General features: G+C 45.9%; 1 protein-coding gene across 5 annotated transcripts in view; it reads right to left on the reverse strand.

The window, feature by feature from the left end:
• Window positions 1–16780, reverse strand: part of CLUAP1 (clusterin associated protein 1) — a 30513-nt gene that overhangs the window by 10065 nt on the left and 3668 nt on the right. For all 5 annotated transcript variants that reach the window (XM_070363196.1, XM_070363198.1, XM_070363197.1 and 2 more), the window contains exons 3-8: window positions 16021–16105; window positions 13688–13867; window positions 10635–10730; window positions 8410–8493; window positions 3939–4072; window positions 1750–1891 (exon numbers count right to left, since the gene is read on the reverse strand). In XM_070363196.1, coding sequence (XP_070219297.1) covers window positions 1750–1891; window positions 3939–4072; window positions 8410–8493; window positions 10635–10730; window positions 13688–13867; window positions 16021–16105 — 721 coding nt within the window. The remainder of the gene's footprint in view (window positions 1–1749; window positions 1892–3938; window positions 4073–8409; window positions 8494–10634; window positions 10731–13687; window positions 13868–16020; window positions 16106–16780) is intronic.

Consider the following 16780-nt stretch of genomic DNA (forward strand, 5'->3'; position numbering starts at 1 on the left):
GCAGAGAAGACTGAGCTCCAGGAAGGGGAGGAGGAAACCTGATACCCCTTCTCCGTCATCACCCCAGGAGCCGGATCAAAGTGGGGGGCTCCCAGCAAGGACACATTTGGCCAAGATGGCCTGACCGGCCTCCAAACCCACGCTCCTTCCATCACACCTAACTGCCTCTGAAGAAAAGCAACAACACAATGAAACGTCTGCCACCCATGCTGGCGTGGGATGTGGACACAGAAACGGATGCATCAGCTCTGGGCCTTTTGCTAATAAAATAAAGCAGGGATTTACCATTTTCCTTCCCTGCACAATTCTGGCCCTGAAAGGTGCTAAATGGTGGAAGTGATCAAACAGGAAAAGAAAGAAAGACAGACTCATCTTAATTCCTAGGATATTTTTTTAAAAAGCCAATACTTGAGTTGGGTTATAAAATGTGACCCTGATTATTCTCAAGAGAAAATGGGAGAGGAAATCGGCTTTAAAAAAGGTGCTGTTGTTCTGAACATTACAAAGGAAGCAGTGTTCCACGATGAGATATTCTGAGGGACCAGGAACCAGAAGCCCAGGAGCAGGTGTGAGCCGGCAGGTGCTGCCGAAAGGACAGTGGGCAGGGAGGGGCCCCTCAGAAGTCACCCCAGCTGCCCTCTCGCATCCCGAGGCATGTTCTTCCTTACGTTTTCCAAGCCCAGGGTGGCCCAGAAACAGAACAAAATGGTCAGCTTATTTTCACTGTCTCTTTACTGCTCTTTCCCAGATGCTCAGTGTTTAAGATTTCCAGAACCCCAGGGGCTTTTCACTGCCCTCAAAATGTGCCTGTCCTGGGTCCCCCACTCCTGCCTCTGCCGTAAGCAAGAGTGGCAACAGGTTTCCTGTCCAGATAAACGTGTCCAGATGAAGGTGATAAGCCACTCACAGCCAGCTCTCCTGGACAACTAAGCAGCATCACCTAATTCAAATGTCCAGGTTTGTAAGAAGGCAAGGATGACCTTTACACCAAAAGTTGTCAAGGACAGCAGGGGAAAGGGAGCTTGCAGACCAGTTTCACAGTGAACATAAATTTCAAATGACGATTCTTAGGTTAAGGAGAAATATTCTTAGGGGATAAGGACAATTCAAAATGACAGCAATCCAACTTCCTTAGTTCTGATTCCATATTTATCAACTGATGCTAGGACCTGAAATACTCTTTCATAAATGACTTTACACACTGGGATGAGAGGAACCTGTAAAACAACTGGTCAGGTTCAAGGTCATACCTCTTTCCCACAATAAACTACAATGCTTTATAAAGCAGTTTCTGAAAAGCCAGTCTGGATGATTCAATTAACGAGGGCTTGAAAATCTTCCAGTGAATTAACCAAGCAAGTTTTTAGATCTGTCCTCAGGACGCATTACATAATTTGTGGGACTCAGTGCAAAATAAAATGCAGTTGAGAATTAAGAATTTCAAGACAACGCAGCATTAAAGCCAGCCCAGGAATTTCTAAGCCTGCAGTTATAACCAACTGCCCAGGTCACGTGGTGGCCCTGTCTGTAGCCCTGACTGACCAAACCTGCCATCAAAAACCTGACAACTTTTGAGTCCAGGCTATACAACCAGGAAAACAGAAGCACCACATGAGTCTGATCAGGGAGAAAAAACACTCATCCGATATTCTTTCTCATGATGCTCTTTATAAACCGGCAAGTCAACAAGTACAAAGCAACACACGGGAACCGAACCAACGGTCTGTGCAGAAGGGACTCAGCACTCACCTCAAACCTCTCCTGCTCCATCCTGTGATGATCCTCCAGCTGCTGCTCCAGATAAGCCAGATTCCGAAACTTCTCGAGATAAATTTCATACTGCTTCTGCAATTCCTCCTCAATCTTCTCATATTCATCCATAAACGCTGGCCTAAAACAACAAAATGAAAAAAAAAAAAAGGAAAGATTAACCAATACACAAACATATAGTAACTTGAAATTGGTATTCAGAGCCCCAGATTCCATCCTGGCTTTCCCTGGAAAGCCTTTAACTGGGGGAGGTTCTTCATTCTTGTAACAAAAGCTAATTTCTCCTTTTCTCTCTCCTCCCCACAAAAGGAAGATACATTTAATCAAAAATTAAGATGGGTTCTTTGTAAAAGCTAGAAAAATATCCTGAAAGTACTAAGAATAAAATTAAAATGATGCCTAATTTCATCACTAGGTGTTACCACTTAATATTTGACATTCATCCTTCCAGACTTTTCGGTGCATAGGTATATACAGAAATGATTTCTTTTCAACAAACATTACGAATATTATCTTAAATGAAGCTCTAGGGTCTTTTTTTCTCATTTGGTATGGCACAGATTTCAATACAGTTAAAAAATAATCACAAACTGTATACATCTCTAAAAATCAATAAATTAAATGTATGCATTATCTTGTGTGCTAAATCACTTCAGGCGTGTCTGACTCGTTGCACCGCATGGACTGTAGCTCGCCAGGCTCCTCTGTCCATGGGATTCTCCAGGCAAGAAGACTGGAGTGGGTTGCCATGCCCTCCTCCAGGGGATCTTGCTGACCCAGGGATCAAACCCCTGTCTCTTAGTCTCCTGCACTGACAGGAGGGTTCTTTACCACTGGTGCCACCTGGGAAGCCCCATGCACTAACTTAGCTGGGCTTAATACTCTGCTGTCTGCATGTTCCAAAATTTAATCAGTCCCCTAAAAAAAGAAACAAAGATTGCTACAAATTAAAGCCAAATTTTAATTAAACCAAAATATAAAAACTTAAAAACAGTGACTTCCCGGTTACTAAGACTCCCTGCTCCCAATGCAGGAGGCCTGTGTTCTGTCCCTGGTCAGGGAACTAGATCCCACAAGCCACAACTCAAGATCCCACATGCTGCACCCAAATAGATAATAAAAATAATTTTTTAAAAACTTAAAAAAAAATGTTTAAACTGGTTTGCTGAAGTTTCTATTTTCTATTGTTGATCTTAAAGAGAAACCTCTCTTCTTTTAAAACAATGAACAGATAAACTAGAAAAATAATTCAAAATCTCTTGGAGTAGAGGAAAACAGAAATTTTTCCATTAAAAAGATCTGAGGCTTAACAAAATTGAATTTAAACTTGAAAGGCAGAATTTTTTAATGAGACAAATCTATCCAGTGACCCTGATTCCAGAGGCGGAAGGGGCCGGGGCGTGCCCTTGAGGAGGAGGAAGCCTGATGCTCTCTGGGCTACTGTCTGCTCTTCCTAGGCGCTGCCTTCCCGCAGGTCTCAGGACAGCAGCCAGAGTGCAGGCCAGGTACCAGTGTCCCAAACAAGCAAGGCATGTTCAGAGTGGACACAGCAGCTGGACAGAGGAGGGAGGACAGAGAAAAATAACAGAAGAATGAAAGGGACGAAGAGCAACAGGGCAGAGCGAGGAAAAGCAGACACAGAGCTGCGGGGGCTGGGGGGAGGGAGAAGGGGAGATGGAAGCAGGGAGGGAGGCAGAGAAAAAGAAAGAGGTGGGGGCAAGAGAGAGTGAACCCCAAGAAAATGTGAGGCGCATGCTGGAAAGGGAAGAAGATGAATTACCAGTGAGGAATTATAAAGCTCTAAATCCAACTCCAACCAAGAAGCAAGAGTGTTTCTATTCCCACCTAATTTATGGCAGGACACGGGTCTGGGGAGCCAGGCCTTGTATAACAACTTCCACCATCTGGATTTACTTACTTTGCCTTGCATTCCAAGAAGCTAAAAGGCTAGAAGTGGGGGTTCAAGAATAAAGCAGTTTTCCAGACATACCGAAAGCAGTCAACAGACGGAGCCCAACAGTGTGCTTGTTGGAACAAGAGACACACGTACATTCTGCAGCAGAGGCGTCCCACAGCCTGAAAGGCTAACGCCACTGGCCGCACACTCCCTCGGTCTGCTCTGACTTCCAGGGGCAGCCCTCCACTCACACCCCGGTGTTCACACCTACCTGACGCTCTGCAGAGTCTGCAGTCGCTTCCGATTTCTTTCCAGCTCTAATTTCCTCTTTTCGATTTTGGCTTCTAAGTTAGCTTCGTCAGAGGCCACATTATTGAGCAGGTCTTTTGTCTTCTGAACCTGTGCCTACATTTAACAGGAAATGAAGGAGACAAGGTCCAGTAAAGAACCTCGACCCGACTCTGAAAGAGAGGGGCTTCTCAACTCCTCAGGCCCAGCAAGACCTCGGGAAACAGAAACAAAGGGAAGCAAACAGATCAAACCCTCCCCCGAGCCATCGCTCACTTAACCCACTATTTCCAGGAGGAACATCACAGAGGCCCAGGAAAAAAAGTATCCATTTTTCTTCCATGAGAAGGTGTTTCTGCCCAGGGAAACGAATGCAGGTGGAAAGAATCCTGCGTAGGAAAGTATCCTACGCAGAGCCTGAGACCTGTCGGCTCACCTGTTGAGATGGTTACACCTCACCTGCAGGTGATGGTCCGCCTTCATCTACCTGGTTCAGGCTTCTCCCAAGCTACAAAGAACTGACTTACAGAACAGATGCACAAACAAGCTTTATCTTAGCTTCACTTCCCTGGAGTTTGCTCAGATTCATGTCCATTGAGTCAATAATGCCATCCAACCATATCATCCTCTGCCACCCCCTTCTTTTGCTTTCCATCTTTCCCAGCATCAGGGTCTTTTCCAATCAGTTGGCTCTTCCCATCAGGTGGCCAAAGTACTGGAGCTTCAGCTTCAGCATCACTACTTCTAATTCAGGGTTGATTTCCTTTAGAATTGACTGGTTTGATCTCCTTAGAATTTACACGTGTGGTCTGTTTACCGGAGAAGGCAATGGCAACCCACTCCAGTATTCTTGCCTAGCAAATCCCATGGACGGAGGAGCCTGGTGGGCTGCCGTCTGTGGGGTCACACAGTCGGACACGACTGAAGTGACTTCGCATAGCATAGTCTGTTTACCTGCAGGCCCCTGAAATGCTATGTGGTCCAGAGAAACTGCCTAAGGAGACCAGACACGTTCCACGACTCTCAAGAGTCGGCACACACTTGGAAGCGTCACTTTCATTGATAATTTATGGCTTAATTTTTTTTGTCTAACTTCACTAACCATTTCCAAGGTGCCTTCATGAAGACGAATCTCATGCCACTAACTTGTTGAAGGTACTCACAAAGCCCAAGCAGGGATCCGAGTTTACTCTCAGAGGAAGACAAAGTGGGTCTCCGTTTTGAACAAACTACTCAAGCTAATGGCAACACTTCTGTAAATCAGTCAGATTAAAACCTAGTGAATCATCTATCTGACCTCAAAAGTAAAGTTTTTTAAAAGGTTCTGGGACGTTCCTGGTCGTCCAGTGGCTAAGACTCTTTGCTCCCAATGCAGGAGGCCCAGGTTCGATTCCTGGTCAGGGGACTAGATCCCACATGCAGAAACTAAGATCCCACATGCTGCAACTAAGACCCAGCTCAGCCAAATAAATATATATTTTTTAAAAAGGCTCTTTTTAAAATAAATGGCCTATATTTTATAATCCCTTTTAAGTTTCCAGGTTGTTTCATTTTTTTTGAATTATCAAATATTATGGATATTTTCCAACAATGAAAAGACACCTTAAGAGATTTTCACCAAGAAATGAACTGTGCCCTCATTCGGCAGCCTCAACAGGCCGCCCTCATTGTTAATACACTTAGTAGAAAAGGCACATTTATGCCATGCTAACTTGATTCAGCCAGAACACTCACAAGCACAAAAATATTATCATTAAAATTTTGTTTTATATTAACAATTACAAACTTACAAAGAGCTCAAGTATAATACAAAGCATTTTTCCCTGACTTAGATGAGAGTGAGCCGCTGACTTGATGCTCCATCACATCTAAATACTTTAATGTGTATTTCCTGCAATAAGGACTTCCTCCTATACATCCAGACAGAAGACGAACCCTGACGCACAACCTCATCCAACCCACAACCCACTGAAGGCCTCAATAGCAGACAGGAGTGACCCTGGGCATTCATTCAGTCACCAGGTCTACCTGGTCTCCTTGGGTCTGGACAGCTCCTCAGCCTCTCCTGGAAGTTCAGGGCCTTTCCACTGCTGAAGAGTAGGGGCCAGGGCACTTCAGAATGCCCCTCAACCTGCCTTCATCTAATTAGCTTCAGATGATGCACCCTTAGCAGAACAGCGCAGATTATCACCGCCCCCTGCCTTTCAACAGGCACGCATTATTCTGACCTGCTCCATCATGGAAGATGTTCACCCTGATCGTTGGATTAAGGGAATGTCTGTCAAGCTACTCATATATCACTCTCTCCTTAATTAATGAGTATCTTGTAGGGAGCTACTTTGAAACCATGTAAAAATCTGCTTTTCATCAGTTTGCAATGTATTCATTTACCTTTTATACCTGTGAGCACTCATCCAACGGTCTATAATCCATTACTGTATTTATTTTGACACTTAACCTGTCTCTGATGTGGCTGGGGGAAGCTCATTCAGTTCTTTGAGTACTTCGTGCTTTCTGGCAGAAGAAGACCTTGTATTTTCTTCTCCCAGCTCTGGAATCAGTCATTTCTCCCAAGAGCCCTGCTTCCCTTTAGAGCCCAGTGGCATTTAGAAACCAAGATCTGGGGGCTAGGTGTCCTTGGGGCTAAGAAACATGAATGCGTGTGTGGGTATGCATGCCTATGTACATAATATGTCATACATAAGGTATGTGTACATAAGATTCATTCCCATAACTATCTATCTATATTGAAATGCATTTAACTGTCAATCAACACCTATTTCAGGGTTTGCTCTAATTTTTTCCCTTTCCGTATCAGTAACCCCGTCTCCAATGGTGAGAACCTTGGCTCCCGCATCTTTAATATATTCCCTCATTTGGTCAAGTTGCCGATATGGAACTGTCTCCGTCTGGGCTGCCCCACACCTCCCCCGCTGCTGAGGCTCTGCCTCTCTGTGCTGAGCTGACCAGGGAGTGTCACTGTTACATGACAAGAGGACTATAAAAACCTATCCATCTTGGAGTTCTGTACAACTCTCAGCAAATTTTGTTTTATAACTACTCCTAATTTATGTAAGGCCCCTCATCTCTGTATACTGAGTAAAATGAACCTCTAATAATGAAAGTGGAGAGTGAGAAAGTGGGCTTAAAGCTCAACACTCAGAAAACGAAGATCATGGCATCTGGTCCCATCACTTCATGGGAAATAGATGGGGAAACAGTGGAAACCGTGTCAGACTTTATTTTTGGGGGCTCCAAAATCATTGCAGATGGTGACTGCAACCATGAAATTAAAAGACGCTTACTCCTTGGAAGGAAAGTTATGACCAACCTAGACAGCATATTCAAAAGCAGAGACATTACTTTGCCAACAAAGGTCCGTCTAGTCAAGGCTATGATTTTTCCTGTGGTCATGTATGGATGTGAGAGTTGGACTGTGAAGAAGGCTGAGTGCCGAAGAATTGATGCTTTTGAACTGTGGTGTTGGAGAAGACTCTTGAGAGTCCCTTGGACTGCAAGGAGATCCAACCAGTCCATTCTGAAGGAGATCAGCCCTGGGATTTCTTTGGAAGGAATGATGCTAAAGCTGAAACTCCAGTACTTTGGCCACCTTATGCGAAGAGTTGACTCATTGGAAAAGACTCTGATGCTGGGAGGGATTGGGGGCAGGAGGAGAAGGGGACGACAGAGGATGAGATGGCTGGATGGCATCACCGACTCGATGGACGTGGGTTTGAGTGAACTCTGGGAGTTGGTGATGGACAGGGAGGCCTGGCGTGCTGCGATTCATGGGGTCGCGAAGAGTCGGACATGACTGAGTGACTGAACTGAACTGAATAATGACTGAATACCTACTATGTACCAGAGTCTCTGTATGACAGACTGTCATAATGAATGCCCATGAGGACCCCACATGGCAGGGACTGTTTTATGGATGAGGAAAGTAAGGCACAGAAAGGTTAAGAAACCTGCCTGACGTCACACAGGGCAGGGTTCAAGCCCAAGTAGTCTGAGTTTCTGTCACTATCTACCTTCCAAATGAATGATTCAGATGCAATGAGCTTATAATAACTAACCATGGATGATTAGTAAAGGATGATGATCATTCTATTTATTCAGTGTTTAGAATTAAGATAACCTAGAAATAATCTAGATGCTCAACAGTGAGGAAATGGTTAAATAAGTTGTGGAGAGTCCATAAAACAGTATTTACTGAAAATTTTAAGAAATTATTAAATTAATAAAACTGACAAAATTTTAGTAACACGAAAACAATAACAAGCGTAAGATAACAGTAAATCACCTAGCTATTCCAGAACGTGCTCTAAATTTTTCACTTCCCCACTAACACGTTCAATCTTTGTTATGAGGCCCAGCTTGTTCTGTCCTGTAAAACCAGGAACTCACTATTTTCCAGTTCTAGGCACAAAAACTTTAAATACAAGTAATCTTACCAGAATATCTTTTATTGCAATTCTCATCACTTTTTCAGTCTCATTTATTTCCAGAGGTCTGGCAACTGCTTCTGTTCTCAGTTCCTATAAGAAACAATGAAACGAAAAAAAAATTTTTTTTAGAAGAGGAATTCTCAAAACCAATTCCCAGCTCTAGATATGGCTTATGGACTAGTTCTCAAAGTTTCATTATGACGTGGGTCTCCTATGCAGCAACACTCCTGCCGTCACCTCCTACAAGTATCGTCTATGACTCTCTGCCAATCTGACCTCTCTCCAGAGCTCAAGGCCCCACTCTTCAGCTATGGGCCCCCAGGACCCCAACACCATGGGAAGCTGAACTCACCACTCAGAATCTTTTCTCTCCAAATCTGCTTCTTTACCTGCATTCCATTCAGAGACCCCAAACCAAGTGCAACTGAACTTCCTGTCTGAGTCCTCCGCCAGCCTGCACTGTCTTCCTTATGCTCACGGCCCTCTAAGTTGCTTATCACTGACAACTGTGCCCAGTGAGAAGAGTCCACGCGGCCCTGCCCCGGCACTGGCCACTAACCGTCAAGGGGGGCATCCGCGCCTATCATGTCAGTACGGGACAGTTCTGAAAGCTGGAGCTTTAACTGCATGCGGTTATGGGGTTCCGGGAGCACCTCCTCAAACCCTGCCCTGTGCTTCTTTCAGTCCGCGGTGCACTTTGTCCCCCCGCCGGGGAGTGCCACTGAGCACAGGGACACGACCTCAAGGACACAGAACAGAGCCTCCCGGTCTGAGGCTGGAGTCGGCCCTCGGGGAACGCCTGCTGAGTGTACCGGATGGGAGCTTCTGCGGATCACAACTACACAGAATTCGACAAGTCGGACACTCAGGGCCTCATGGCTCCACGGCAACAGCTCAGCCTCTGACTGCTTCGTCAATTCACTACAGGCTGGCGTGGAAAGAGCCCCTCGGAATCCTGGTGAAGCCTCATAACGAAGCCAGGAAACTCTGCTGGTGAACAGCGAGTGACCAGCTCTCATCTCTGGGTCTGCAAGGAACACGATCAGACACACATTCACCGCACTATCAACAGAAAACACGGGATGCCTGGAACTGCCTCGCTGCTTATGTAAACCAGCTGTCAGACACCACTGGCAGGTTTGTTCTGCCAACCACACGGCACCAGGTGGCAATGCATCCAGAGCCGGGATGGTGAGCCGGCACCAAGTCCCCGCATGCAGTCTGCTTCTAGGGCAGAAAGGAACAATACCATCACACTGAGACAGCAATGCCAGGACACGGGCGAGGCAGTGAGAACAGCCACGGATGGCACACCTGACGGGGATGCAGCCAACTAAACGCATCTAATTCAGAAATATCAGATGTGCGCCCATAGGCTGCAATGCCATAAATCCTCACAGGTAAGAACTAACACTCCCATTTCTTCTTCAACCAGTAGCTAGCTCCCAAACTCTGCTGCACACTGGGATCACCTGCAGAGCTTCAAAAATCTGGCTCTCACTTGCAGACATTTCAATCCACTGGTCCAGGGGACGACCTGGATGTCGGGTGATTTAAAAGCTCTATAGGAGCTTCAAGGGCGTTTTAGGAACCCACTCTTCAACAGCTCCTTAAACACAGAGGACAGAGCATCCACCTTGACTGACAGGGGCTAAAATAAAGACTGCAAATAAATTTCAACTGTAACATCAACTTCAATTGACTGCCTAGATTAGTGACTGGCTCCCAAACTGATTAAGTGTTAGAACCACCCAGGAGACTTAAAACTCCTGATGCCCAAGTCACATTCCGTACCAGTGACATCAGCATGGAAGCCAGAAACCAGCAGTTTGTAAAGATCCCCAGGTGATTCCACTGGGCAACGAGATTCGGGAGCCACAGGCTGGGAGGAGCGTTTTGTTGGGAAGCACGCCGAGGCTGAGGGCACCGGGGCGAAAGCATTGTGATCAATAAAGTCTGCCACAGGAACAAGAGGGAGAGCTGAGGCAACACGGCACACGTGTGCCATTCCTGAACCAGATGCCAAAGGCATCAGAAACAGACGCGAGCCCACCAGGAGGAGGAACTGCAGCTCATGGATTGTACTTTCCTGCAAAGTATCTCATTTTATCAGGTACTGTTTAATGAAACCAAGAGAACAGGAAAAAAGCTAATTGGAAAAGAAACCCTGGAAGTCTGCTCAGCTGAGGAGGTAATTAGGGAGGTAACGGAGGTATCTGAACACCACTCACCCTCAGCTCCACCTCCTTGCCCAGCAAGTCATACAGAGACGCTCCTTTGGAAGTGATTTCAGAAGCAAGCTGCCTTGCTGCTTTTAAATCTGCAATCTAGAAGGAAGATATCAAAAACAGAAACTTCATTAACAGGTTTTCAGCATGCAGAAAGAACCAATCTGTTCCTATCATTGCCTCCTCCAGTCAGAATACTTATCTAACTATAGAACGTGTTTTCCCCGAGACATACTTACACCCCATAGACGAGAGCTCCCAAGACACCAGTTTAAGAGACACTGATCTAAGCACAAATTATATCAATTCCAGGCCCCCTGGGTCTCTCTGAAAACCCCAATGTCAAGTCAAATGCACTCTGCAAGAGGAGGTGTGTGGGGGTGTAAGGCTGGCACGCCTCCCACAATGAGGGGCTCTGGCAGCGGCGGGGTGAGCAGAGGAGGGGCAGCCTGAGGACACAGTCCTGTGCAGCCCTGAGGCCCTGTGTTCACCCTGAACATGTTCAGGGGGCACTCCACAGGCCACCGAGGCTTCAGAGGAGCTCACTGGCCCAAAGCGCTCACAGCAGAGCCGCCGCCACAAGACTCTGCCGTGAGGATGGTGAGGACGACTGAGCACGCAGCCTGGGGAAAGCTTCTCTCTCAGGGTATGCATGCCGCAGCCTCCTCCGTGAATGTGCTACATTTCCAAAGAGCCAAGTATTTCCCAGTTCTGGTCTCTCCCTGCTCCCCCAGTCAACGAACTCCCACCGCCTTTTCAAGCCACCTGCAACAACGCTCCTTTTTCACTCACAGTGGGCGACTCGTCCGGTTCCTAGTCCTCAGGACTCTGCTTCCACCAGCAGCGAGCTTCTGGCTTCCCCTGTGGGAGTCTTCTCACCACCCCTCTCCACTTCTCAGTACTGGAATCAGCAGAGTTCAGCCCCTCAACCTCTTCCCCTCACACTCCCCACAAGCTCCTGGCTCAGATGCTGAGATCCAAGCTACGAGTTGAGGCTCCACGTCTCCACTAGGACACTTCAGAGGTGCTGCAAAGGCAACATCCCAAACCAAACTCCTCATCTTTCCTGCCAGACCTGCTCCTTCCAAACTCTCCTCTGTTTCAGCGGATGGCAACCCCGTCCTGGCGGGAACTCATACCCATACTCTAGAGCTGTGACATCTAACACATGCCCACCAGTCACATGCCAGTTTTAATGTTAAACCATTTAAAATTAAGTAAAACTTAAACTCAGTTCCTGGGTTGTACTGGTGATACGTGGCTAGTGGCCACCGTGCCGCGTGGCACAGGCCACATCCACCAGCACAGGAAGGGTGACTCGGCAGAGCCGTTTCAGACCTTCCTTATAGCGTCCACTTTCGCTCAACCTTTTGCCTCCTGGGGCAAGCTGCCCCCAGCACCAGTGCCCTGCAGCCTCTGAACAGAGCTGCAGTCAAGGACCCGGGCCCTCTGGCCAGTCATGTTCTTATTAAGAAGATCTGCACCCTAGGTCTCTTTATCCAAGGCCTCGGGCCCGGGTCCTCTTCAGTGCCTCTGCCGACCTGACTTGGGAAGGCAGGGCAAACACCTGATGACCCTCTCCCCCATTCAGTCCCCACCACGTTCGCACTCTGAGCCTCCCACACCTTGGTGTGGCGGGGGGGCCGTTTAAACTGCCAGAGCAGTTCTATGAAACAGGGAGTCGACACTCCCTCTGGCTCTAGCCCCTTGCTTACACCACAACAGCTAGTGATTAAAGACACAGCTTTCACGTTTGGCTTATTGCTTTAACTGAGTCCTCCGACACCTCACAGCTCCCACTCTCCCCAAACTCAGCTGAGCGCTCACTGGCCGCTCAGAGTCACAGGCACCATCACCTCGGGCTTTCTCATAGGTCTCTCTGCTCCCACCTTTGCCTCCACACTCAGTCTGACTCAATCCAGCAACCACAGTGATCCTTTTAATATGAGGCTTCAAATGATGGACTTCTCTGTTCAAAACTCGACCACTTTCCACCTCAAAGTCTTGGCAGTGGCTTTCCAGGGACCCCAGGGCCTGTGGCAGCCTCCCCTCCCAGCTCTCATCACACGGCCCCCCTCGCATTTCCTCACACACACACAACACACCCTCCACTGAACAGCTTGCTCCTTCCCTCCTTCAGATCTTCGCTGAGACATCACGCAGTCCCTGAGGCTGTCCTATCTCCCAATTTAAGGCCCTCCCCCAGCACCAGGGCTTCCCTGGTGGCTCAGAGGTTAAAGCGTCTGCCTGCAATGCGGGAGACCTGGGTTCGATCCCTGGGTCGGGAAGATCCCCTGGAGAAGGAAATGGCAACCCACTCCAGTATTCTTGCCTGGAGAATCCCATGGGCAGAGGAGGCTGGTGGGCTACAGTCACAGGGTCGCAGAGTCGGACACGACGAGCGACTTCACTTTCACTTTTTCCAGCACCTCAGCCCCTCCCTCTTCACCATCCATCACCCGTTCAGCCCATCTGACATGCCGCTCCTTCTGCTGTGCAGTTCAGTCTGGCTCCCCCAGCGGAGCCGCAGGAACTGAGGAGCCTGTGCTTGCTCACGCCTGTACCCCCAGCACTTGAACATAAATAGCTGAATTTATTGTCCCTTCTGCTTTGATCCAAATGCTGACAAGCACAAAACTGGGTCTTCCCTGGTGGTTCAGTGGTTAAGAGAATCTGCCTTGCAATGCAAGCAATGCGGGTTTGATCCCTAGTGGGCGCACTAAGATCCCACAGGCTGTGGAGCAACTAACCCTGCACGCTGCAACTGAGCCCACGAGCTCTGGAGCCCAAGTGCCACAACTAGAGAGTCCACGCACCACAATCGCAGACCCTGCTTGCCATAGCGATGATCCCCTTGCCACACCTGAGACCCAACAGGGACAAACAAATTAAGTTTTTGAAAAATTAAAAAGCAATGCTGATTAGTGAGCTCAAAACTGACAAACGGCCCTCAGTCAGGGAGTAAGGAAAGGGGTGCTCCTGTATTGCTATATTCCAGTTCTGAGTCTGAGAAATAAACATCCCATCTCTCACTACAAGCCCTGCACTGTCCTCACCTTGGAGCCAAGATCAAACTTGAACTTGCTGACGTCTTCCTCTGCTCGTTTAGAGCCCTCCATGCCTTTGGTCTTCATAGCGTTGTAAAGGACAGAGGTGATCTTCAGCAGTTCTTTCACTGCGTACCCGTCTGCCTGATAAAGCTTCTTGGTATTGAGTTTTATATGTGCCTTGGTGGCCTATTTTCAGGCAAAAAAAAAAAAGTTTAAGATCCTTTCCATGTAAAATTAAACCAAAGCCCATGTAGGTCATTTGAAAATGTCTCTGCCAACAATTGGTACATAACCAAAGCACATTAAGAGTCCAACTTTCAAGTCACTCTTATATTGTGAGTGGGTACACAGACTGGTACAATCCTGATGGAAAGCAATTTGGTAAATGACAACAAGATGATAAATGCACCTATCTTCTGACTAAGAAACTCCAATCCTAAGAACTTATGATAGGAATATACATTGTCACAAACAAAACTTGCGTGTACAGGTTATCTGTTACAGCACTGTTTCTAAGCACAAAAGTTACCAACAACCTAAATGCCAACCTGTATAAATTATACAACTTATGGTATAAACAGGCAAGCAACACTACTCAGGTGTAAGAGAGATGAAGAAATTCTGTCTTTATTTGAAAAGTTCTCCAAAATATACTATTACATAAAGACAAGATTCTAAACAGAGGTGTAGAGTATGCCACCACTGGTGTAAAAGGAAGGAAAAAGAGTATATATCCTATTTGCTTAAATATGCCTAAAGAAACTGAGGAATATTAAAAACAGTGATTACTGGGAATGGAACTGGGCTGATGGCAGACAGAACAGAAAGTCATTTTACTCTATATTGTTTCATGATTTAAAAAAAATTTTTTGAGCCATAAAATATATTGACTATTCAAAATAAGTAAATAAAATTCTTTTAAAAATCTGCATGCTATTTTAATGACATTAGAAAAGTATTATCTAGCAGCAGTCCTTCACCTGTCTGCTCTCCTTCTGAGAGTGTATCTTTACTTAAATAAACTATCACTTTACTTTCTTAACCTCTCAAAAAGAAAAATATCTGTATAAAATTTTGGTCCACTTTCTTCTCCTTTAGATCTACCATTCAAATGTATATAATTTTATTAAGTAAAAGCAGAAGCATATAGTATCTGACATGAGAAATAAATACTCCACATCACTAAATTAATAGAGCTTAACTGAATTAGGTGTGTTCTTTATTATTTCTCAGAAACAGTAACTCATCTTTCCTACTTTATTTTCCTTTACTTTTATTTATCTAAGTAACTATGTAACATGTGTCTCTTTTCCTCTATCCAGTAATACAAATGTTACATAAGTGTAATTTATAACATCAATAACTAGATTTATCATTAGCCTTCATGTTCAATTCCTCTTATCATATGGTATTTCCGTAATAACTTCATATATTTCAGTCAACCTTATGCTTTCCAACAAAGATTATAAAAAATTAAGATGTTAATTTAAAAACATTATTAACATTTCAGACTAAATAACACTGGGCCCATTACTGGGAGTGATGTCACGAGAGGCCCTTGGACAGCTACTGCTTCAATCTCAAAACAGCTTCCTTTGGGCAAAGCAACCTGCGAACCTTCTCTTATAGAAAAGCTACCCTGGAAAAATTATTTGTAGGTGTCATTGACAGTATGGAAGTCATTTATGTCAGTCGGCCGAACAGCTGTTTTTACATTTGCGAAGTCACAGCCTCCTGCTCTGGGGATTTCACCCACGTTTGTCAGAGCATGCTCAGCCTCTTCTGCCACCCCTCTCTGGCCGACGCTGTCCACCTGCAGGGCGCACACCTAGATCTAGCGGACCTGAAATGTGTCCCGTTGATAACACAGCCTGACCGTAGGATGAATGGCCTTGGGGCTTTCGCAGTGCTGACCGCCTTTCTGGTCAAAGGCGACATGGCTAACCCTTTTCTCTCACTGCCCCCCTGAGACAACTACCCTGTATACTGCCACCACCGGTGCCTCACGGGACTCTCACATTCTTAACAAATCATGAGTTAAAAACAAAGAATTCAGAAAACGTTGTTGGTAAAATGACTCCACAGATAGTGCTAGCCATCACCAGATGAGACGTTAAGAAGCAGCCTTTCTGTGGAGAGTAAAAATAATCGTATACACAGTAGAGAACTATCCAATTATGTGATAACCTTTGTGTAGTAAAAATTGTTTAAAATTTTAAAAATGGCTCCACAGAAATCTGGTAATGGAGAGTGTTAAGAAAGCTGAAAGTAGCTCTAATTAGGCTCCATCTCCTTCCGATGCATTTAATTTTACAACTCCATCAAAAAACTGAACTCACCATGAACTGGGCAATTGCCTTAATGAAGAAAACTCGGTCTTGTTCAGTCTCGACATCAGAAGGGATGTCATTCTGAGGTTCATACCTATCGTAGAGACAGAGAGACAGAGAAAGACACAAGTTAATTAAGCTGAAAGTTCAAAAAACAGAAAGTAAACTGGGAGTTCAGTGGATCTGTAACAGGAAGCTCTCTGACTCCCCAGCTAAGGCAGTAAGAGTAAGAAAGACCTCAAAAGCAACACAAAATACCAAACAACCAAGAGAACAAATCGTCACCAAAAAATAGGTTTCAGTTCAGTTGCTCAGTCGTGTTCAACTCTTTGAGACCCCATGGACTGCAGCATGTCAGGCCTCCCTGTCCATCACCAACTCTCAGAACTTACTCAAACTCGATGGATGCCCATCGAGTCAGTGATGCCATCCAACCGTGTCATCTTCTGTCATCCCCTTCTCCTTTGCCTTTAATCTTTCCCAGCATCAGGGTCTTTTAAAATTTCAAAAACCAAATCTGGGGCTTACAAAATTGAATCTATATCAGACAGCAAAGTTTAATTAAAATATCCAGAACTATTACTCTGGCTGACAGCCCTTGACTCAGCAGTGGTGCCAGAGGTCCTTTCTTCAAGTTACTGATGACATGCTGGGGTCAGCAGCCTGCAGCCCTCGGCCTTCTCCTGTACAGCTCGCAAGCTAAGAAAGGTTTTTACATTTTTAAAGGGCAATAAACAATAAAACACAAGGAAGCCTGACAGAGATCTTA

This window comes from Bos mutus, chromosome 25, assembly GCF_027580195.1.
Source record: "Bos mutus isolate GX-2022 chromosome 25, NWIPB_WYAK_1.1, whole genome shotgun sequence".
In the NCBI taxonomy this organism is placed as follows: Eukaryota; Metazoa; Chordata; class Mammalia; order Artiodactyla; family Bovidae; genus Bos; species Bos mutus.